Source organism: Notolabrus celidotus, chromosome 17, assembly GCF_009762535.1.
Source record: "Notolabrus celidotus isolate fNotCel1 chromosome 17, fNotCel1.pri, whole genome shotgun sequence".
NCBI classification, from domain to species: Eukaryota; Metazoa; Chordata; class Actinopteri; order Labriformes; family Labridae; genus Notolabrus; species Notolabrus celidotus.
Window position 1 is genome coordinate 16265160 of NC_048288.1, and position 25146 is coordinate 16290305.

Here is a 25146-nt window from a genome sequence, read left to right on the forward strand (position 1 = left end):
AAACACTGGCTGCCAAAAAAAAGAGGCTCCATTTATTTATTAATTTTTTTAGCCTTTTTTTTCTTTTCCCCAGAGACTGACTCTCTCTCTCTCTCTCTCTCTCTCTCTCGCTCTCTCTCTCTCTCTCCTTTATTATGAATGGGTAGATTTGCCCAGCATGCCTGTTTTTTTTCATACGACGTCAGAGCTTTGTCATTGTGAATCAGATCCCAGCACATGGCACAAACTGCACTCAGACTCCCTCATTTGCACACACACTCATAAACACTCACTTACTTCTACAACACAACCACAGACTCACACACAAACACACACACACGTGCATAACGTGTGCACACGAGGAAGAAGTGTGCCACATACCACTGCCTGGGGTTATTGTGAATTATTCATGTCCTCAAAGACACACACATACACGCACACACAGACACACACACAGTCAGAAGGAGGATACACACTCGATGCATTCAAGCAGCTGTTAGTGTTTGAGTAAAAGAGAATGACTTTAACTTTTCATTTTCAAGTGCCCCCAACATTGTACTACTCACACGCAATAACACACACACACACACACACACACACACACACTCAGTGAGCACAACCAGGCATACTGAGCCAGCAGGAGATGTGGGTCAGCCAGGATCCACTGTACTGGAACTGTTACTTTTTAATTAAGCTCTTGCAGCAGTGCAGCCGGGGTCCTGTACGTATTGAATATGTATTGTGCAGAGCTCTGAAAGTCTTACCTCTGGCCCTCCAGTATTATGCAGCCTTGCTTCCCCACGGGAGACGCATTGCCAAGGCCACAGCTCCACACACCTACAGCGCATACACAAAGCACAAAAGTTGCTGGTTCCGCTTGTAGAATAATAGTCATTCAAGCTCTTTCTTCTCTGGTGGAATTTAACGTCAGATTTTCTCTTTTCCCTTCTCTTTATTTCTCTCACTTTTTATTCCTATTGTCAGTTTCCATTCTTTTATTCAGTTTCCAGAGCTGTATGACTTTAGTCAGCTTGTTATATGAATGTCATCATGGCTTACTAATGCAATAATTAATACACATGTAATGAAAAGGCTTCTGCCCCTGTAAGTGATTATTATACAGTAAATTAAGACTATCATTAACATATCTTCTACACAGACCCAGTTTTTTAAAGTCATTCTAACCACACTTTTCCCTAGCTCATTTTCCCAATCTATGTTCTCATCTTTGACTCTGTAATCATTCTCCTAGTAGTGTATCAATGCGTGAGATCCCCAGGATAGATAGTTGTTTTGGATACAGAATTCCCATCTCACATAAGACACATAAATTGACCTACTTTCCACCCCCCCCTGACATCCACTGCCAATATCTAATGGGTGTGTGTGCATGTGCATACATGCTGCTTGTTTGACTGTATGAAGACTTACAGGGTACGTTGCCTTCCCCTGCTAGAGGCTGTCTTGTTGTTATGATGTTGTTAATGTCGTTATGTTTTTATACCACGTAAGCTTTACGGACCTCTTTTGAATATAAAACAGCCTGTAAATATTACAACCTCATGCTTTTAGATGTCTTTAATACTAGAGTGTGTAGTCTTTTGATATGTCATTTGTTGCTTCTGTGTAGCATACTGTTTTATTTACTCATAAATTCTAGTAATTTTTAACAGCATTGTGCTGGCAGTATTAAGTTGATTCAAACTCTGAGAGCCAGTCATACAGTAAAACCTGCGTTCTATTTTTAAATGCATTTAAATTTGGCAGATGTAAACTGTGGTTGTGTTGGCTCAGTCCAGTGTGTGAGTAAGGTTGACTGGTTTGTTATTCAGAGAGGTGATGGAAAGCCGCATGTGTTTTCTGTCAGGTTTCACTGAATAAATAAAGGACGTAAATTATTACTTTGCATATCTGCACAAGTTCATTTGAACGTCAGGTCCTGACCTGTCACATTATTCACCCTGCAGTATCTTCCTCCTCCTTCATTAGTCAGAATACAAATCCAAACAGGAAGAACCATGTCTAAGTGATTTACAGTAAAACAGATAACATGCACCAGCTGAATTTGGAGGCTTTGCAGAATAATCTGGATAACAAAACAAGATGAAAGGGTTTTTCTCTCAGGAGAGGAATGTGAAGCAGTGTCAGAAATATAATTCAGTGTAGAATCATGGCAGCTCCCAACACAGGCGGGTCCATCAGATGTAGGAGGAATGTTTTCAGTTTACACCTGGTTTTCATCCAAGTAGTTGACAAAGAGCAGTCCGGGTGTGTCAACTCCCACTAAGACCGTATTGGTGCTATAAGTGCTCACTTCAATGTGATACCATTGACACATTTCAAAAAAACATTGGGACGGAGGCATGTTTACCTTTGTCTTGCATTGCATCTTCTTTTAAAAGCTCTCTGTTTTTGGAGTTTTGAAAGCGAAATGTTGTCCCATTCTTGCCTGATGTAAAATGTAATGGCTCAACCGTCCAGGGTCGCCTTTTTTGTATTTGTCATTTCATTTCATGCTGTACCAACTGTTTTCAATGGAGGGCAGGTCAGGACTGCAGGCAGGCCAGTTTAGAACATGGACTCTTCTACTACAGAGCCACGTGTGACAAACTGTGTTCACACACAATGGTTTCTGGAAGTGATTTTGAGCCTATGCAGTGATTTCCACTACAGAGTCATGTCTGTTTTTAATGCAGTACTGCCTGGGACCTAAAGGGCACGACCATCCGGTATAGCTTTTTGGTTTTGTCCTTTTTGTACAGAGATTTCTCCAGATCATCTGAATGGTTTAATTATATTATGTACTGTTGATGTTAAAAAATCCCCAAATTATTTTGATTTTACTCTGAGAAATGTTTTGTTGTAAATTGTTGAACCATTTGCTCACGCAGTCTCTCACAGAGTGCTGGACCACTTTTCATCTATACTTCTGAGACACTCAGTGTCTCTTTAAGCCCTTTTTATACCCAGTCATGTTAAAAACCTGTTGTGAACTGATTTAATTAATTAGATATTCTTCCAGAAGTGTTTTTTTAATACTTTGCTGTCATCAAATGTAAAATAAGCAGATATTTTGTCATAAAATTGTCAGTCTCATCATTTGATATATCATTTTCTCACTGTTTCCAATGAGATTTAGGGTTGAAATCATAAGTAGACCATCATATTCTTTTTTTTATAAACATATGACACACTGTCCTACTTTTGGGGGAAATTGGGATTGTAAAATAAATAAAAATATGGGAAGTGTGAATGTTCTGTTAAAAGCAGTTGCCTTGTACCTGCACATAAGCCTGTGTTCTAAAAGTACACAGACTATAACCCGTCATTGCATCAGCCCCCATGCCTGAATGAATATTTCCTTTTCATGAAAATGTTCTCTTGGTAGTTGCTCTAATCCCCTGCAAGACAGCCCCAACTTCCCTTAGAAGCATAAAAAAACAGATTTTTCAAAGTAATGCAAGCATCTTGCAAACAGTCCCATACTCTGGAGACATTTGTAAGAGCACCACATGGAGTGTGAACCTTGACGTACGAAGTGCAGAAGCAAAACAACTTTGAAGCTGAGGCTCTTTGAGAGTCTGAGAACTTGTCTCCTTCTAATAACACAACCGTGAATGTCATGAACTCAAATGTTTTTTGGTTTCCTGCTCATTTAGCAGCTTAATGGGTCTTTGCACAATGAATCTGACTACTTATGATGATGTTGGACATAATTTAACAACTTTTGTAAAATTGAACAAAATAATGATAATAGAAAATAAAATAAAAAACAAATAATACCACTCCCAGTCAAAGCAGCTATTTACTCTTTATAAAAGTAAGCAATAGATTAAGATTATTATCCATTATATCTGACATTTGCATGGAACTCAGTCAGAATGGTTACCAAAAAGATTCAAGCTTGTAAGAGCTGATAAAAAATGAACTAAGGTAATTTACCTGACATGTTTTTAACACATTTGCAGCCCTCCGTTTCCTGATTTGGTTTGATTGGGGCTTTATTTAGATTGACTGAATGTTTCACTGACTACTTAGGTCAGTTATATTTTTAGCTCTATTTCTGGCTTTTCAATGTGTGTGCATTTCCCCAGTAGGGTCAATAGGGGCACTGTCAAAATCCAAATATAAGTAGACCTCCACTGTCCCCGAGACTTGGACCTTATTCTGGATATCACTGACAGAGAAGAGGACAGGTGTCAATTGTGGTTAAGGTGAGAGAGAAGACAAATGGACAGCGCGCGATAAACCGAGAAAATGAAAGAGAGAGAACTAGACTGTGTCCTTCTCTGTCTTTGTGCCATGTCACAGGTGGAAACATCATTTCCCCGGCAGCTCTGACACACTCTGTCAAACAGCAGAGATAGAAAAGGACTCCCGACAAACATACACGCACAGACACACAGACACGCAGACACGCACACACACTGCTGCACAGGCGCCCTCAGTCTCACGAGTGTTTAGATACACATTGGCTGGTAAACAATTTCACAAATTAACATATAAAGTGGAAAAGGTCCGCATAGACACGAACAAACAAACTTCCAAGCTAACAATGCAGGCAGACTGCCTACTTCACTTGACTACCTAATAGTCTCTATCATCAGTAATGTAACTAAGAATCACAAGTGTTCTATTAAGCGCATGTGTTTTTCCCATCAGGCTATCAGCGTAACTACATATAAATGCAAACAGCCTTGTAGCGCATGCACATAAACTCAAACACAGACACAGTTTGACTAATCTCAAATGTCCATTTAGATGGCAGTGATTTTAACATCACACACATGCATAAATTGCAGCTTTTTTATGCTAATAGTCCCCACTCACTTTATGAATATTAACCACATCTCTGCGGCAGAAGAATGACATGCTCTCTCTTATGTGCTCACCTTGAGTGCTTCTATCTGTAGATTCTTGTGTTGGGTAATGTGTGTCGGTCCGTGACTTGCATTGCCTGATTAACCTTTTACATACAGAGATCCTGGAATAACACTGTAAGGGAAGCCTGTTATTGTGGTGGCTTTGTGTTTTCTCCAACCAAATAATGGCATCATAATGCTGCTGCAGTACATGTAGGTATACTGAAATTCAAAAAAAGTAAGATTAGCTGTGTTATTTTTACATGATGAAGTGTAAACTAGTCAGGTCCCATTCTCCTCTGCTCGGCTAGCTAGAACTACAAACCAGATCTTTACCCAGTGTCCACTTTGCTTAATATTAAACAACCAGTTGTAGTTGGGTTAATAAGCCAACATGGACTCTTCAACATGGATCCTGATCCTACATTTTGACATACAATCTGTAAATAGTTTTAGAGGTGATGGGACCCTGTAGTCTCCTGAATAGAAAGACATATTTTGGGTGCTGTTGGCTAGCTGCTAGCTGCTGGTGGTCTGCACTATCGTTCCCGCAGGCTCAAAGGCAGACCAACATTTCCCACTTATTCAGTGGCCACAGTTACATGATGTTTTTTAATTCTGAATTAATTATTCAGAATTAGATAATTCTTAATTAAAGTATTCTCCTTCGTGTTTACATGGAAATAGTAATTTTGAATTGAGGTTTACATGGAAAACACGTTTAATCGTCTTTATTCAATTCTGCTTAAGGTCTAGGGGTTGGGAAGGGTTCTGATTGGACAGGGGCGCGCGTGACGTATTCATGTCTACCGGAAAAAAGCAGACTCCAGCTCCTGCTTCTTTCATTTTCAGTTACAACATGGAAGACCACACAATAAGTACAATTTTCACTTTGATGTTGATTATAGTTTTGAATAAGCAGCTGGACACAAACATACTGCTTCACTTTTGTCAGCTGAGGAGGAGAAAAGAGATAGAGGACCGGAGAAGAGAGGTGGAAGACCGTACTTTGGCGAATCAAAGCCGGTCAGTGCAACAGCTGCTCTACCTCAGCTCAGTGCCACATCCCGCTCGCAAGACCAGACAGCAGTGGATGAAAGTGCGAAGCAAGGAATAATAAATAAATAGTCTCAGCTCGAGTCCAACGCTTGCTTCGAACGGCCATCCTGTAATATGTGCCCGCCAGCGCAGAATATGTGCATCATCATGACAGGACAAGGGAACGAGCATGCTCAGAATGACCGGAATTAATTTAAAGCAGAATGAACGTATACATGATCGAGGAATTATTCAATTTGGATTTAAAATCAGAATAAACCAGACACTTACTTCGGATTTAAGTTTAATTCAGAATGGTCATTTTCATTTGGAATTAGATGTTTAGAAGGTCATTTTTAATCTTTTTAAAGAGGATTTAATTATTATTCTGAATTAAAGAGGAATTAAAAGTCTCATGTAAAGGTAGCCATTGTATGTACATTTTAAGGCAAGCAGGAATAAAGGCACATAATTCCCTTCTTCCACAGGCTGTGTAAAATGATCTTTTGTAACAGTTGAGAGGGTAAACCTCAGCACGAGTGATAAAAGTAACCTGCACACACACAAAAACACACTCCTGCCTCCCAAACAGAATTACCCTCCTTGTCTGGTTCTTGTCAGTCGCTCTCCTATTCAGCAGACTGGACAAGTTAGTGCAGCTAAAACTCAATTAAAGTGTCCGTACAGCAGGCAAGGAATGAAAGAGGAGGTCTACGCAGGAGTCAGCCGCCAGACAAAGAGGTCTTAATTGATCTTGTTCTCTCCCTCTCTGTCTCTCTCTCTCTCCACAACTTCATCACAATTAAAAGGAGATTGCAGGAAATCACAGGTGCAGCTGCTCCTCTGTGTGGCACTGATGGGACATTTTAATTCAATTTAATGGCTTTATTGGCAGGAAGGTCTCATAAGTATTTTATGCTTACAGTCTATATACCACGTTTTCATTCAGATACTTCACAGGCATTAATACGTACGTTAAATAAAAGAGGTATAACCTGTGAAGTGCATTTTACAGACAGGCTGCAAACTCATGTGTTGAGTAATGAAGCCAATGCAAAGGTGCAGTTCCTCAAGGGTCTGGTTCAGGAGACTGAAACCAACAGATAAGAAAACCATTATATAAAGGCTAAAAGTTATACATATTTAGGTATAATAATAATAAATAATAATAATACATTTTATTTAAAAAGGCGCCTTTCTTAGCACTCAAGGTCACCGTACAGAGCAGAGTTTAAAAAACAATATCAAAATCAAGCTGATAAAATCAACATGGCATGATACAGCGCAATTAATAAATACAAATAAAATGAACAGGATCAAATACAATGCAGTGAAGAGGTGTAATCAGAGTGAATATGATAGTTTAAAAATATGTGGCTTGAGATGTGATTTAAAAATGGAAACAGAGTAGATGTTACGGATGTCTGGTAGGAGAGAGTTCCAGAGGCGGGGGGCAGACCGGCTGAAGGCTCTGGACCCCATGGTGGTTAAACAGGCGGGTGGTGTAGAGGTGAATGGAAGAAGAAGACCTGAGAGAGCGGCTGGGTGTGTTGATGTGCAGAAGTTCAGAGAGGTATGGAGGAGCAAGGTTAGTGAGGGCCTTAAAGGTGAGAAGCATAATCTTGAAATCGATGCGAGTTTTTGACCGGTAACCAGTGAAGCTGCTGAAGGATGGGAGTGATGTGATTGATGGACGGAGTTTGGTTGATAATACGAGCAGCAGAGTATAGCAGAGCAGAGTATAGTCAAGGTGTGTCTGTTTCGACAGGTTGGTGTTTCATTGGTGTTTGTAAAGTAGACTCCACCTCTGTAATCAAATTCAGAATTTTTTATAGAGCGACCATCACTTTTCGGCTTCATAACACCTGTTGAGTTACCAATGGTTGACATCACCAAGACAGATATACATATATATATATATATATATATATATATATATATATATATATATATATATATATATATATATATATATATATATATATATATATATATATATATATATATATATATATATATATATGTATATATATATATATACACAGTGGGGCAAAAAAGTATTTAGTCACTGATTTTGCAAGTTCTCCCACTTAGAGAGATGAGAGAGGTCTGTAATTGTAATGTAAAACAATCCAGGAAAATAAGTATTTGGTCATCCACAAACAAGCAAGATTTCTTGCTCTCACAGACCTGTAACTTCTTCTTTAAGAAACATTTCTCTCCTCCACTTGTTACCTGTATTAATGGCACCTGTTTGAACTCGTTATCTGTATAAAAGACACCTGTCCACAGCCTCAAACAGTCAGACTCCAAACTCAACCATGGCCAAGACCCCAGAGCTGTCGATATATATAATTCACTTGCCAGTAGTGTGGACCCCTGCACTGACTCCTCATGCAGGGTTTATCCAATGATTGAAGGCAGCTCACAGCTCTGTGGCCCAGCTATGCATCCATGCAGTCAGGTGAATCGGCCTCCTGCAAACCTCAGAAGGAGCATTTCTGAAAGCCCCTCACTTCATCGCTCTCCACCTCTTGCTTTCTCTCTCGGGCATCAAAGCTAATACACAGAACCCCCTGCTACTCGATCAAACCCAGCAGCACTTTTCTTTCAACTCCGATTCTGTGAGCCTTACCTCTTTAGGGTCTGTTTTAAATGAGGGTAAAAAGGGTTCAGGGTTGGGGGGAAAAAGTGAAAAAAAAAAAGAATACACAAGTCACCTGGGTAAATTGTGATCACGGACTGGCTTTTAGCACACACCACTTAGCAACTACGCTGAGGTGTAGTTTGACACATATTACTTCCTGCGAGGGAGACAGAGACAGGAACAAGTTGATGTAATGTGCAAGTTGAAGCTGTGGATTTGCCTGTGAGCAATCCTCAGCTGTAGTTAATTTTAGATGATGGGAAGACTTTGAACAGGGAAGAAAGCATCTGCTCGGAGTGCTGGAAATTGCTTTTAAATACTGCTTAAAGAAATAGAGATGAGGGAATGTATTATCCAAAATGAGTCAGCCCACTACTAGAGATAGGCCAGAGGCGTGGACTAGTTGGACTGTCTGAGGAAGAAATGTGCTGTTCTGCAGATTGTCAAACTTGTCATGGAGGTGGTCACATTGTCAAATAATTTCTTCTTCCCAACATTTTCATTGAACCTACAACCAAAGTGACCAATGAGCAACAGAGTTCAGGATGGTGCTCTCCTTTGCAGGCTCCCACAGTTGGCTATTCTTCCCACTAGTGGTCTCTGTTTGAGTTTAAGAAGTCCCTGGATCAGCATGAAGACACTTTCAAAGGAGTATCTCATTACGACCAGCATTCCTATGGGAAAATTAAAAGCCAGTAGAAAGTGAATACGAGATGTGTAATTGACTGCTGCATTTCTATTAGTGGACTGTGAATCTTTGTGTGCCAGCTTTAAGTAGACTTCAAGATTAATACCAGCCTTCCTTCGCCTTTGGGAAGGAGGCACACATCTTTTTAATGCCACATATTTTTCACATATTTTTTTTTCTGAAAAAGCTTTCAAACTTCACTAAAACTTGGCACTATGATGTCTAAGTCAAAATGAAGACATATGTAATCTGTTGCTTGCTATGTTACACAAGACCCTTACATATTACCAGTGCAAGGTGAAATATTTAGGCCTCTGTTATTTCTCGTCTGCATTATTTAACACACAGAGGCATAAAGTTGAAGTAATGCAATTCCAGCCTCACCACCAGAGAAAGTAATGAGGGTAAAGACGGTTGCAATGTGTAGCATTGAAGCTTGCAGGGTGGACCAGTACTATGTATGTGCATATCTGAGTGTGTGTGGCTGTAGAGCCCCCGCTGTGTGTTTACATACAGTGCCTCTTTCACTCCTACAATGCCATGGTGCAATGTCAGATAACATAACAGGACACGAATATCACTCCAAAGCAGAGATCAATGTTTAAATACTAAGGCATGATGACGGCATAGTTGCATCTTTTGAGCAACATCTATCTTTTTGATTCCAAACGTGTGCTGCTTGTTCAATCAATTTTATATCAAGACATGTAGGCAGCTATGCAAGCTTAGCTCATCATTGTGCATGCAAAGTAGTAAATGGTAAATTGACTTGTAATTCTATAGCACTTTTCTAGTCTTTCTGACCACTCAAAGCACTTTTACACTACTTGTCACATTCACCCATTCATACCCATTCACTCACTGATAGTAGAGGCTGCTATGTAGTTAGGGACCATCAGTGTTAGCTAATCTCATTCGTTTACACTCACACACCTCTTGATCAAACTCAGTGAATGTGTGTGGACTCCAAGCAACTTAAACTATATATATCACACAACCCTACAGCACAGAGCCCACACTAAGGAGGTTAAAAATAATACTCAAAGTCTATGGTGTACTCTCAGTGAGTTTCACAAACAAACAAATGTAACCCATCTCATGCTTTGTGATTTCTCTTCTTGGCAGAAAATTAGAAAACACAGCACCACATGAAGTGATTTTTAGTTCTGGTGTTGTTTGTGTGATCATACACTGGGGGAGCAGTGCAATTTTGGACCTTTCCATGGAAAAACATAGCACTGAACAGGGGGTACCTGCCTGAAAAATGGATAAAGTTTGAGAACTACTGCTATCAGCAGCCCAGGTTAAAAAGACTGGCAACCACTGGCGTTGTGGGTCATTGCCACCTCTTTAAATAGTTAGTGCTGCAGAGACCTCCAGTGCAAGTCCAAACAGCAGGTACCTCTAGCTCCAAAGGGTGTTAAAAGCAACACAATTTACTGCTTCTCTGAAGGTTACCCTGGATCCCCAAACCGACCATTTAGTCATTGCTCTGCATGGACCAAAAGAAGAGCAGAAGCAGTGTAAAAATTGGCAACAGCAGCTTAAACTCACAGATCTGATGTCAAACTGAGTGAATTTACACCACCACTGGGCTGCCCCTCTGAACTTCACTCCTACTGCCCACAGATTTCTCACCCTTTTTGGATCTGAGTCATCTATACTGCTTTGCTCTGTAATTATTCTCTCTACCTGCGCAACAGGGCTGTGTATGATCCCACCTGCTTGTCGTTTTATTCGTCCACGTTCAGTTGTCCCAAAATAACACAATATAAAGTGAAAATAAGAATTCCAGATGAAATTATGTCCTTTTCTCCTACCCTGTTTCAGTCACGCACCGACAGCTGACATTTGCGCAGACAGAAAAAGAGAGGGCAGGCTGCTTTTTCTTGGGCTTGGAGTGATGAGAGGAGAATAGCGAGGGGTGATGAATAAATGAATTATACATCTGTGCTGTCAGTCCTCTCTTCCTGCCCCACCTCCGTCTCTTTCTGTGTCAGCCGGAGTCAGTCCTGTGAGGAAGCCTGATCTTAGTTGGGATTGTCAGGTACGGTCGACGGCAAAGTGACGTGATGACATGGGGCCCCTCTGTGACACATGAAGCAGCTCTTTTGTTAAATGGAGGACGGCAACCTAAATAAGAGTTGTTTACATGCAAACAAGTGCCAGCAGAACTGCAGTTTCTGTTAGATGATACTACACATATTGAAAGGTGCTCGAAGGAGCATCTGCTCCAACAGGATACACTGACAAAAGACATATTTCCTCCCTACTGCTCTACTTTCAACAAAAAAAATCACAGCATCCAACTCAGTACAAAAGCTTTCCATCTGTGGTTGGAAAACAGATGAGATCATTTAGTAAAATTTCTCCTGTGTATAGCAGGAATTTTAGTCTCCTTGGAGGTAAGAACACAAACACCCATCAGTGGTAATAATGTATGATCATCAACAGAACAAAAGAAGTAGTGACAGCATCCTCTCATGCGTGTAACATTTATTAGACTCCATCCCCTCCCCTTTGTCTCCCCTCAAATGGCAAGATGTTCTCACCTTAATTGTAAATGCACTCTTCTGCATGCCAATACCTGTTCTCCCCCTTCCCAATCTCCTTCCCCCCACTCCCCTCTGATTTTCAATTAAGATCCAGACAGAGATAGAGGATCTCAAAGGGAGCACACCATGGTGGTGCTGGGCTCTCCCAATGCTCCAGACATACTGGAGGAGGGGGGGTTATTGAATAGCCATGACCCCAGAACACCCTCACCTCACTGGGGTATTACACACCTTAACCAGGCCTCGCCTTCCCAATTGTAGCACCTCCTGCGCCCACTCTGCAGAGGTGGAGACGTCCTTGATTTCAGCTATTGAAATGAAGGATTAAAACTGACAGTGTGTCTGTGTGATTGTTGAATGTCAGTGGTCATTGTCTGATAGAAAATGAGTGTTTTGGTCCAAGGATGTATGAATATTAATATGTAGATAGTATCCTCCAGTCTTGTTATGAGCATGGCATCTTGCAATGCAGCCGCAAAATGATATAGATAGATAGATAACCATTGAATCAAATGATGTGTGTTTGAATTCCCGTGCCTCACATGTCTGTCTCTTTTCCCCCCTTTCCTTTGTCATCCCCCTGACCTGCAGCACGTTAAGTCCAGATGCAGACTCGGACCCTTCGTTCCAGAGGGAGGGCTTCGGTCGCCAGAGTATGTCAGAAAAGCGCACCAAACAGTACGAAAATCCTGCCGATCTGGATATCATCAGGGCGCGCAAGTCAAAGAGCATGGATCTAGGTAAGTGCTAAGCTGTGCAGAATTGACATAGCAGTGTGTGCATTTTCAAACTTTCCTTTTTAGGTTACAAAAATTACCAGTACTGTAACCAGTGCTCACAAAAATATTTTTGCTGAGACAAGAGACCACCTCCAGTGTTACAAAAATGGAACAAGTACCAAAAGTCAACTGCAGTCCCTTGCATGTCCACTTGAGGTGTGTACATTGCACATCTGTCTAAGGGGATTTTTTTGTCTGTTCTAAAGACATTAAGACGAAAAGTTATTTATAGATTGGCATAATTAGGGGCTCAGATGAGTTAATTGACATCTGATTTTTGGACGTATAAACAAATGTTGATACATCATATAAACCCCATAAGAGTGTTACATCTCAGTCAAGATACAATATTGGAAATGCAAATTGAAATAAATATAGGTAATGATTGTTTGAATTCAGCTGTTTGCAATCATCTGTCTCACAAACTAAATGTCAGTACATGCGCTGAAAGAATCATTACAATTAAAGATTGACAGTTTTTGTTGGGATAAGGGTCATCCAAGAAAATCCAGTACATTTGTTCACCATGCTTCCGCAAACACAGACACTCAGACACATGTCCTTTGCTCTTTTTGCCTCCGACTCCCATGACCCTGTGTCCAGTGAAGCATGTGCAAAACAAAGAAGCAAGTGCACAGCAGCATCTTTAGTGACTGATGAATGTCTGCAATGGGATGCATGCACCCCAAGCACGTGCACGTGCACACACACGCACACACACACACACACACACACACACACACACATCCACACACACACACACAGACACACAGACCTCAGCTCTGACTGCATCAAGGGAAGAAGGTGGTGTAAGTTGTGAACCTCTCCCACTGAGGTTGAAGCAGACGCTGCCTTCTTTCGGATCACTGGCTAATCATAACAGATAACAGCCAACACTATTCCACATGGAGCCCACAGACCTGTGGAAATCTTTGACTCCCCCACTGACTTGTGTAGGTCTGGGCCGCTGCACTCAGCTCTGTAGGGTCCACTTTCCCTGTTGTAGCCTTACCCTTTTTACCCCCTAAAAACTTTGCCATAACAAAGACAACAAAAGTTTTCAGCTTCCAGTTCTGCATAGGAGGAAGCTATGATTTAGTCATTTGATAGGTTTAACTGTGCAGTTAGTTCAACATTAAAATATTTTCCATTATTATTGTTTTTTGTGGCAAATACAGATATAATTCGATTTAGCTGAGGACAGGAAGGGAATATAATGAGCAGGATGCTGAGATAACTCCTAGATGGTGTTGTCATTAGTGGAACAGCATATTATATCACAGAGTTTAATCAAAATAGCTCCGGAATTGTTTCAAAGTGGCGTCAGTAATTTGAGTGCTGGAAAACAATGTTATTGTTTCTTTCTACAAAATGCACTTCTTCACCAACTTCTAGGATGATCAGTCACTCTTTGCATCACCCGAACTGTCAGAGTTTTAATAATCTCTATTCTTTCTTAGTTCTAATCTCAGTGTGTGTGTCTTAAGATATAAACCAAACTCACACTCCCTTCCACTACTTGCAAACCCAGGGTCGACTTTGTAAATATCCTCTGACAGAAATCCTAATTATAACACTACATTGGCCCAAATGTAAGAGTTTGTTTTTTCCTACAAAGAGTACATCTAAATAAAAAAAGTGAGATGGTATTACAGTATATTTAGGGTCAAGTCTTTTAAATGACACTATTCATTCAGAACAGTGGACTGTGCTGCTCATCTGCAAAGTAAGTGAGGCCTGCTGTCACTCACAACTACAGCACCAGGGGGATTAAAGATGGAGAGACACAGTGACCGCTAAAACAAAGTGACTCAAAAGTTATTCATCAACTGAGGCAGAATCCTAATGCTCATTTTGAGATTATGGTTCAAATGCAGCAGAGACATTGAACAACTGTCAAGCAGCCGGGAAATATGGTGTCACAGAATGTAATGTCCAGAGTCAGTGAACCCAAATAGACCTTTTTGAAAATGTTCTACAGTCAGAGAATGGTACCATAGTCCTCAAAGTAGAGAAAAACCGATATGGTTTTTTCAGGGCCGATATCGATACCGATTATTAGTGGTCAAGGAGGCCGATAACCGATATTTGGAGCCGATATTCATTTGCGGTAAAAGGGGAAATACTGGCATCAAAATTTTGAATAATACAGACTCCAACACTTAACTTTGTTTAAATGAATTTAAGCATATGTTTATTAAACAGCTTTTCAGATTTGCAACATGTTAAAGTTTTTTTTTATCTTAGACAATAGACATCTTTGTTTTAAAATTCTAACACAAAGTGCAGGGAGCTCCAGGCTCAGCAGCATGTCTTATAAAGTTAAATGAAAACTGAAACAAATAAATGTCTCCCTTAAGTTTTCTACAGTAAATAAAGTTTTCCAAAATCTCAGTATAACTGAAATGTTAATCTTTCACTTAACTTTGTTTTATGGGTGTTTTTCAGTTTTTTTGAAGTGTGGTTGTATGAGTTTTAAATCGCTAGTAATTGTAGGGACCACAACGGATGCTGCTCAGCTACGGTATCTACAGACGGTGTCATTTCTGCCACGTGATTTAGTGAACTTTTGAGCAAAAATAACCCAGTTTTAAATCAATCTATTATCGTCCGTCAGATTTTAAAAAAAGGCTGATGCCGATATGCGTCAAAATGACGAATATCGGAGCCGATAATCGGCCCGACTGATAATCAGTCTATCCCTACCTCAAAGTGGGCAATTCCAACAGACTGACAGGTGTGTAAGTATGCTAATGAAAACCAGATGGAAGGTATTTCCATTACCAGAGCTATGATCCAGCTGAGAACCTTGGATACCACCACCAGGGACAGTTAGCATAATAAATAATAAACTACAGATTAAAGCTCAAATGTCACTCAAATTTCAATTCATTTCAAAGATTCACTCTGGTATAGTGGGTTGATGATTTAAATTGAATTATTACTTCAAAGCTGCACAATAATAATTGCCTATGGGTAACAGTTTTAAGTAAAATGAGCCTAGGATACAGTTCCTGCATTAGTCTTTAATCTTTGTTACGCTGTCAGACATTTCCGTTTTTCTTCAGCAGTTAGGTGAACTAGCAGGTGTAAGCAAACCTTTCTTCTTTGCATTAACACATTAATAAAGCTGCGCTGTGCGTTCAAAGCCACCCTGACTAAATGGTTAACATGCTCAACAATGCTACCCCCTGCAGACTCTCATTTTCTTCTGTCACTTGGTATTTCTGTCCCTCCCTTTTAATCGTGTTCCAGGTGCTCCCAAATCGCATCAGCAGATGGATTTCATGACTTTGAAGCCCATCATTGTTGAAATATGCTAAACTGGTCAGACACCCCACGGTTCAATCCCATTTAGATGGGAAAGGAGATTGAGTGAAAGAAGAAAAGAGAAGAAAGAGACGTGAGGTGCCGTGGCTGGCAGTAATACATTAGCACATTCCAGCCACTTTGCCTTGTGAGCCTCATGATTGACAGGCTTGTGCACAAAGTCTAGTATATGTTACTAACGTCACTATTCTCACACTCTTCATTATGTGTCCTGCACTTTCTGCTTCTGTCTCTTTCTGCTTTGCATGTGCTCAATAACACGGTACAAAAGGCACTAACCACTCCCGCTTGTTTATGCTCTTTAACAGTCGCAGATGAGATTAACGGCTACACAAGAACCAATGGAGGTAAGCAACCATGCCTCGACCTTCACAACACACTGTTACCATTACTACAATGGGCCATTATGACTGTTCAGCTGGGTCCATGGGTCGATAATAGAGATTGGAAAGGCAGGCTCACACTTTCTCCGTAACCAGCTTATAACCAGCTATTATTGGCTGTGTGATCTTGGCACCTTTAGATGCATATGGAGGAGAGAGTTGTTAGAGGTAATTGCAGCATGATCAAAAGAGGGTTTTCATATTGCTGAGAGAGAGTTGCACGGCGATGAATAGAGACTTGGCAACTAATGTGGGAACCTGTGCCATTGTGCTCATTCTGCAGTGCAAATGATTGAAGAAAACATTCATTATTTTCAGGAGTTGTAGAGGGCTGATGGGAGCCAGGCAATGGAGTGGCTTTTGCAATGGAGAGACATTCATTGCCAGTTGGCCTCTTCATCTTGCTGCAATTGATCCATCATACTGTTCAGGCTGTTTTAAGATCTGGTTGGCCCATGTTAGAGTGCATTCACTCCATCAAATTAACACGGAATGAGCTGATGGCTGGGTCATGTGTTTGAATGATTATTGAGTGTGTGTTTTTTTTTAAGTTATTTCTTTCAGGCTCATGTGTCTTTATTTAGAGAGGACAGGGCAGTGGATAGAGCAGGAAACATGCAGAGAGTGGGGAGTTACATGGGGGAAAGGGGCTGCAGGTTGGAATCAAACCTGGGCCGTCAACTCAAGGAATATAGCCTCTGTACACTATAAGACAGTGATTCTCAAATGGGGGTACGTGTACCCCTAGGAGAACGTGGGAGTAGTGCAAGGAGTATGTGGCAAATGTAAAAAATAAAAAAAAGTTGCATCACAACAAATTTAAAAACATCTGACTAAAAACAACTTTATCAACAGCATTTCATTTGTATTTCAATGCAACATCAAATAGGGCACTATTTCCAAATTGAGCATATTCATTCATGAAATATATTATTTGTAAAACTGCTTGAACCAGACGGCCTCCGTATGTTGACGTCAATTGTTCAGCGAGGGATCACGTACATTTGCATGCTAATAAAAGCGGACAGGATAACAATGGACAAGTGGTTGAAATGCTTCTTGTTTGATAGAAATAAATCAATGTGCTCTTTTGGCCATCAAAGGTACAAGCTGCCTCAATCTTTGATTATTTCTGAAAAATATTGCACAAAAAAAGCATAGCATTTGTGCCATCTTTCATTTCAATGTTATTATGACACTGTAAACCACATGCATACAATTATTTATGTTATATTCCCATATCCTGAAATGTTTCTCGGCCATACAAGGGGGTACTTGGCAACTTGTTTTTGAAAGGGGGTACACGAGTCAAAAAAGTTTGAGAACCCCTGCTATAAGACTTAACCACTAGACCATTATCATGCCGCTTGGTAGCTTGCTGGTTTGTATAGGGATATACTGTATACTTCCATATAATACACTATGAGGTGTCACATTTCCAATATGACATATAAGAAAGGCAACACCACACTAATGGAGGACAATAGGCTTAAGCGTACTAAAGAGGCAGGTTAAAGACTTAGGACAAACATAAAGAGTAATTACAGGATTCTTAAATATGTTGCCCTTTTGTGAATATTTTAAAGTCTGAATGATAATTGGGTTTAGATAAACATTTTTTGAAAAGGTAGATTGATTCAGCCATCATCAGAAAGAGTAGACTTTAATGGTTTCATCGTAAACTTGAAAAGCTTCTGTGCATGATAAAAGGTACACAAAGGTAAGAGCTCACACTCAGAGTGGAAGATGTGCAATTGATAAGACTCCGCTCTCTATGTTTGCACACCCCCATAACCTTCATGGCAGTCTGAGCTGAACAAAGTTTAGATTTTACCTTTGAAGAAAAGTTGCCATACCATGCGGATACCCCGCCTAATTATGCTCTTCAACCAAAACCACGTTGTAAACAAAAACATAATGTCATGATGTCCATACAGTCTCTGCTGCAACCGACAAAACAAATGACCAACTTGATCTTTCCAACTAAACAGGATATCTAGGTGTATATCATGATACCTGTAGGCGCTAACAAGATAGACTTTTCAAAATGAATGAGATCAAAAGTATGTCCCTCTTTAACCTGGTGTCCAGTTAAGTAGTTGGCATAACACCCCTGACTGAGGCATCAGCCTATATGGGTAATGATGATTCCTTTTGTGACATGTGTTCTCTGTACAGAGGATGTCTGTCTGGTCAATAGTCCACAACTGGCAGAGACATAGGAGCCTGGCTGACCCAGAAACACCTCACCTCTGCTGGAATACCTGGACGTGGCCTTCCTCCACCCTTGGAGGCTATTTTTAACATAATTACCCTTTTACCACCCTGCTTAAAGCCCTGGCTCTCAGAATAAATTATGTGTAATGGAGCCCCTGTCTGTACACAGATCTTTACATGCAAGGGCCTTGTGGTGAATAATAGCTGGGGAGCATAGTTTTAGCTGCTCTAATTATACTATGGGCTCCTGTCCCTGTAATAACCACCACTGATTTATTCATGGAGTTTGCCATACCTCCCCTCTAACGTTTAATGGCAATGGATCTTCTCCAATTAACTGTCCTTGCCCTTACTCTGGCAAAGGAACACAGTGCGGTGGCTATTTCTGTCTTTGACTATGACAAAATTCCAGATTGAACTTTTCCCCCTATTTGATTTGATTGTCGTTCTCTTTTGGTGTGTTTCATTTTGATTTTCATTTCTCCTCCAGACGTGCAGGGAGTGACAAATCCATGTCTGCATGCAATGTGGGAATATGTATTTTCATCCCTCTGAATAAGAGGGAGATGAGGAGCAGAGCACTGGGGCTTCTGTTGTGTGATAGGAATCACATAATAGACTGGCATACAGAGAGCTGTCCGTCAAACTCTCCCAGGAGAGCCAGGGCTGCTTCTGTTCTGATGGAAACAAAGGCAGGTTGGAGGCAGCCGGGGTCTATGGGCAAACTTTCTCTCTTTGCCTCGCTCTCCCGTTCTCTTTGTCTCTCTGCGTCTCTCAGTCATACACGTTGACTAGAAACAATGGCGAAAGGGGAATCGTGGTGCAGAATACCGAGCAGGGAGGATTATTCCCTGTTTCCGAGTACAGCAGATGTCATTTATGTTCCCTTGAACTGTTGCATCCTGTGCGCCTCTAACTTGCAATCCCATTGTGTCAAACATGCACCCTGGCTTCTGCGTGTCTGCTGTTGGCAGGCTTAACGCATAAGCTCAAAAAATAACACACATTTACATGGCATTTGTTCTGGGTTGAGAGTGTTATCCACAAAGTATGAGAAATTACAGCATTACTCTGTTTCTGTGCTTGTGTGCCTTTACGATGCCATTTTTGTCTTCAGACTGTCCTCTCTTGTCCTTCCCGTGATGAGATTGCTCCTTCTCAACAAATGAATTACAATGATTTTTACTTGCGTTCTCTTCAGCCTTGGAAGGCTTCTGTCTTTTCTTGGCATTAAATTTGCTGTAGTAATCAGAGATGGCCCTCCTCCTCCTCCTCCTCTGAGGAACGAACCAATAAAGTGAATCTTCTGTTCCAGATACCAGAGAGCTCTTGACCCTGACGTTTGTAGCTCGCTTTAATTTTACTGTCCGACACAGCCTGCAGGCGCACATGTGAGCTCTTCCCTCTGAATGTGAAGCAGTATTATAGGATTGGTGTTCAGCTATTTTGAGAGGTACTTTCAGGATTGACTTTGCCTTCTCTTGGGATTGGACATTTTTATTAACATTGACGAAAGTATGGGAAAGTGGTGCATTTGAGACTTAACAGTACATTAACCATTCTGGAAATCCAACACCACTGGCCAACAGCTGACCTTTTAACCTATTTGACTTCATTGACACCAGATCTATAGTTGCATGGATGATGGAGAAGCACTCTGCTCTCTATACAGCAAACACAGCAGAAAGAGGGATGCCCTTGTGACCATAAGAATCTTAAAAGTAGCTTGAACACCCTCACGCTTTAACACGGCAACATGATTGGAATAAGAAATCAATTAGCTTCTCCATTCCTGCATTTGCCTCAGCTGTTTGTGTTGGTGTGATTTGAACTACAAATCTTGCATAGCTGGTTAATCACTAGCCAGTTGCAGTAGGTTTGCTTGGTTAAGGGATCAAGAAGAGAGTGGGAAAGAACAAAAGAGAAAAGCTGTCACTGGTGAAATTATGATAAGAGGTTTGCACACCCTTACCTCTTCTTAAGCTGTTAACTTATTAACTCCCGCTTTTGAAACCTGTGAATACTCTTCACTCACACCGGTCTGTTTCCTCTCGTCCTGCCTCCATCCCTCATCAATTGAAACAAATGTACTTCAGTGGGGGTATTCTGTGAACCAGTCACAAATTGTTTTCTCTCAGTAATGGGGGTTTATTTTCTTTGCCTAATCCGTGTTGGGCTGTGTAGCCCTCCATGTAAAGATCCACTGTGATCACCCAGCAGCAGCGACTCATGCCTCATTTAGGCCACTTTAAACATGTCAAGGATCTTGTTGATGGTAGCTGACATATAAGTGTGTGTATATGTCTTGAGTTTATGTTATTGTGCCGTTTGGGAGTCCCTGCATGGGGCACAAACATATACATCCAGTGTTTGCATGTGTGTGTGTTCTATTCAGTGGGGAGAACAGCAGACCTTATAGCAACATTTGCCATTGTTAGCCAACACGCAGAGCAGAGGAGATGTTTATTTACACCACATGAAATCACAGAGGAAAAAAGAATCACGCTCTCACAACATGTGGAGGGGTCTATGTGGTCCACAGGGAGTCGTAACGACACAATGCTGCTCTGTCCTGATTCCATCGACATGTGCTGTACCCAGGGAGAGTCAGCGAGGCTGCTGAAGTAATTCAATCAACAGTTTATCCTCTATTACCAATAGTTTCCTCTGCAGAAGTTTACATCTAACAAGGCTTTACTGGCACATATTCAGAGATCCATCTTGTTACGTCTGACAGCGCCTTGCTGCACGCTGAATGGAGGCAGAATAAAGGGGACAGAAAATCAACCAGGCTGCTTGTTTACCAACTGGCGGGTAAGGTAAGAGCTCCGGGGAACCGACGGACGCTCCCTGACAAAATGAAATACCAATACCTAAGTCACGCTCCACTTACATACCCTAAACAAACCCATGGCAAGCATCGGGAAAATAATTATAGCTGTCCAGGGTCTGGCTCCACTGTTGAAGAGGTTGACTGTTAAGAAAATTCACTTTGCATCCAACACAGAGGATCAAGGAGCTCATTTATCAGCTCTATCTATGTCATTTTAATGATGTGCTTTGTCCTGCAACTGTGATGTAGAAAAGAGCTACTCTCTTGGGCTCATTTGCAAAATGGTTTCATGTCATAAAATCCTTCATTAGTATCATTTGTACAATTTACATTTTAATTGTATTTACTTTGCATAATGGTCATGCTTTGTGCAGCATTTATGAGTAAAGACGACAAAGTGGGTGTTACTTTCTTGTGTCATCAAGGCTTTATAGTTGGTGAACCAACACTGTACCGCTCACACTCAAGTGTTGCAAACACTTGAGTGTGAGGTCGCAGCTGGCCTGCCAGTACAAACGTACTGGTAGTTTTCACCCACCAGGTCCATCAACATGGGACTGATGATGGAGCATGTTGTGTACTTTTTTTATGGTTGTGCCTTCATGTTGTATTGTTATCTGCTGTCTTACATCTACACATGCAAAGCGCTGCACAGCTAGATTATGACTGTGAGGCCATTTAGAGTGATCAATTCACCTGGAGTGCATGTTTTCGGACTGTGGGAGGAAGCCGGAGTACCCTGAGAGAACCCACGCATGCACGGGGAGAACATGCAAACTCCACTCAGAAAGGCACCTGCCCAGCCGGGGATTCAAACCAGGAACCCTCTAGCTGTGAGGCAACAGCGCTACCCACTGCACCATCATGCAGCCAGACTTACAGTTTTATAATCTGTATAAACATTTTGAAAATGTATTCCATGTCGGTAAAGCACTATAATGGTATTGGTTTGCTACATTGTTCTCGTTGATCGTGGCCCGTTTATGCATTTTGTTTCAGCCACATTATTTAACTCAGCTGAAACCAAGACAAAGGTTGAATCATGCTCTCCTAAAGGAAACTGTCTCAGTGTAGATATAATACTCTATTCTCATTTCGCACACATCACTGGCCAGAAAATGGTATCATTTGTTTTTCTTATTAATTGCCAGACTTGCACCTAATCTTGCTTGCCAGGTACGGTACATCATCCCCCATAAAAAGACTAGCAAAACGTGCACAAGATACGTTTTTAGATTGCCTCTGTAGAAGAAGTTTCGGTCCTGCGTTGTTAATCTTCTGACCTTGTGATGCCATTTCTTCTTCCTACAGGTTCTGGAGACCAAGGCCTGGGACCTTTCCTGGGCCTGAAAAGGTCCAGCTCCCTCGAAAGCCTCCAGACGGCTATCACTGAAGTGTCACACAACGGTGAGATCAACGTCCACAGGCCGCACTCACGGATCGTCAGGGGCAGGGGCTGCAATGAGAGTTTCAGAGCTGCGATTGACAAATCGTATGAGAAACCTGGCATCACAACGGGCGAAGAAGAGATCAGCATGGATACACGTGAGTGTTTCAAAGCTGAGGTTTTGCTTTTAAATGCTGTGCATATAGTGAAGACATGCACCTGTGTCTTTGTATGTTTATTAGAAGACAGGTAGATTATTACTAAGACAGTCAGTCAGTGTAATGTAGGCCAACTCAAAGATTCCCCAGAGCCTTTTCAGAAAGGCAGAATTCACCCTGAAGTAAACTAGGTTAGGGATCCCCACTTGCACATCTGCAATAAGCGTTTAGGTTACACACTCATTAATATTCACACACCTCATGTTGAGTGGGATTGTTTGAGACTGTGGCGGCATGCTTTCCCCGGAGCTTACATACTCTTAAAGTGCATTGCTATGTTTTTCAACAGAGTGCATGCGAGGAAATGTTTCAGCTGTTTACCCACATACGTCAGGGTCCTATTGTATCCATTCTCCCACTAATATGTTTGTGTATCTGCTTTACTATAAAAATAAGTGAACCACTACTCTTTCTATCAGCCTGTGCCAGTTTGTTTTGGCACATAATAATGTTCACGTTTGCCAGTTTTACTCTCATTTGTTTTGCTGCGTACCTGGCTGGGATTTAAACCCCAATTTCCCTACTTTATTTTACTCTAAGAAGGAAATATCTGAGAGAAAAGACATGCCAGGCTCTGTTGGAGTGAAAATATCCATTCCTTCTTGGTGTTTGATGACAAAAAGACATGTGTCAGGTACAGAGAGACATCTGTCTTTCGCTTTCCGACAGGTAATAACCCTGAAACTCCACAAGAGTAATCACCAGATATAAATTTCCATTCACCATTAAAGAGCTGGAAGACATTTGAAAAAGAGGGAATTATTTGCCTGAAACGCTTTGTTCTCATAAGCTCTGTTGGGAAGCCACTAAATACAGTCTTATCTCTGCAAAGAAAAATGGGGAAAGCAAGCGATTTCCTCTGCCGCGGTATATTGCATTCTCCCCCATGATATTCAAATAACTCTGTTTTTCAATTTAGATAAAAGCAGCCAGTCTGTGCTCGTCACTGAGGTTAATAGTCAAAGTTGACAGATAAGCCGCTGCCTTCCTCTGCTCCCAGACTTTTATTTACATAAAATAAGAATGTGGCATCGCCCAAAGAAAATGTGTCCCCACAAGATATCCTGCTGGGCAAAATGGACTTCCCCTTGTGCTACTTTGTGTTGCATCTTTTGAGGAAAAATAAAAATAAAATATAAAAATTAGAAAAGGAAATCTGCTGTTGCCAAGAAATAGTCCCCTCTTTCATTTCTTAGAATGAGACTGACAATTTAACTTGTCTGTCATAACCTTCACTGACAGGCCAGCAAAACGCCCTGATTATTAAAGCAGGAAAGTTTAATGGCAGAGTTTCACTAAAGTGACAAAATGTTTGCTGTGGTTGTCTTTCTTTGCAAATTGTCTTTCAGCTTCTTGACACTTTTATCAATGCTCCTGCTATCATTTGAAACTGTCAGCCAGGTCTTTTTTCTTTCCGGTTCCATTAAATTGCTATAAATGGCCTCACCTTATGATGTCTGGGGGTAAAACTTTTTTATTTATTTTTTTTAATAGAAAAAGGCTCATTCGTCTGTTTGGCTTTACGTGAAGACTTGTGTGTGAATTGAAGTTGACACCAATCATTTTGAACTATGAAATGACTTGTCGTCTTTTGTTTGGCTTTCATTCTAACCCATCACTGTGTATGAGAGGTGATGGTAGCTTATTGGTTTTTTAGTAAAGCCAATGCAGACGTGCCCAATCTTTTTTTATTTTTAAGGCCTCTGCGTTAGTCTATTTCTGGTTGATTTATCACCTTTGTTTAGATTTTTATATCAGTCTATGGTCTTAAGGCTGATTTACGCTTCTGTGTCTCCCCTACGCAGCAGGGGCTGACGCGGACATGAGCACTACATACTTGTGCGTCGATGTGTCCGTGTCACACAGCAATTCTCCGCCAAAATGCTTGAAGGCAGTGCAGTCTCTCTGATAGCCGGTCGCCTGCTTCCGGCCCCGCTACAATCTCTGTTTAATTTTCCACAGCGATTCAGAGCGTGTTATGTTAATCTACAGCTGATACATGTTGCTGTTTATCATACAGACATGATTACATGAAGAATAGAGAGGAGATGATGTACACGGCCGATGTGTGGCCGATGAACGGGGATCCCAGAAGTTCTGTAAATACAGGAAACACAATGATGCCGAGCGGACCAATCACAGGGCTTGCGGTCCGCGCCCATTCTACAGGTAGTTACATTTTAGAGGAAGTGCACGTCAGCTACAAGTGTAGGCCTCTGCGTAGGTACAG

The 25146-nt window shown here is 41.1% G+C and overlaps 1 protein-coding gene across 2 annotated transcripts in view; it reads left to right on the forward strand.

The window, feature by feature from the left end:
* The window catches only part of LOC117828608 (partitioning defective 3 homolog), a 465785-nt gene that overhangs the window by 308457 nt on the left and 132182 nt on the right, over positions 1 to 25146 (forward strand). The window contains exons 17-19 of one of the 2 annotated variants that reach the window (XM_034705788.1): positions 12361 to 12509; positions 16187 to 16225; positions 22623 to 22856. In XM_034705788.1, the coding sequence (XP_034561679.1) occupies positions 12361 to 12509; positions 16187 to 16225; positions 22623 to 22856 (422 nt within the window). The remainder of the gene's footprint in view (positions 1 to 12360; positions 12510 to 16186; positions 16226 to 22622; positions 22857 to 25146) is intronic. The other variant, XM_034705789.1, reaches the window with a different exon arrangement.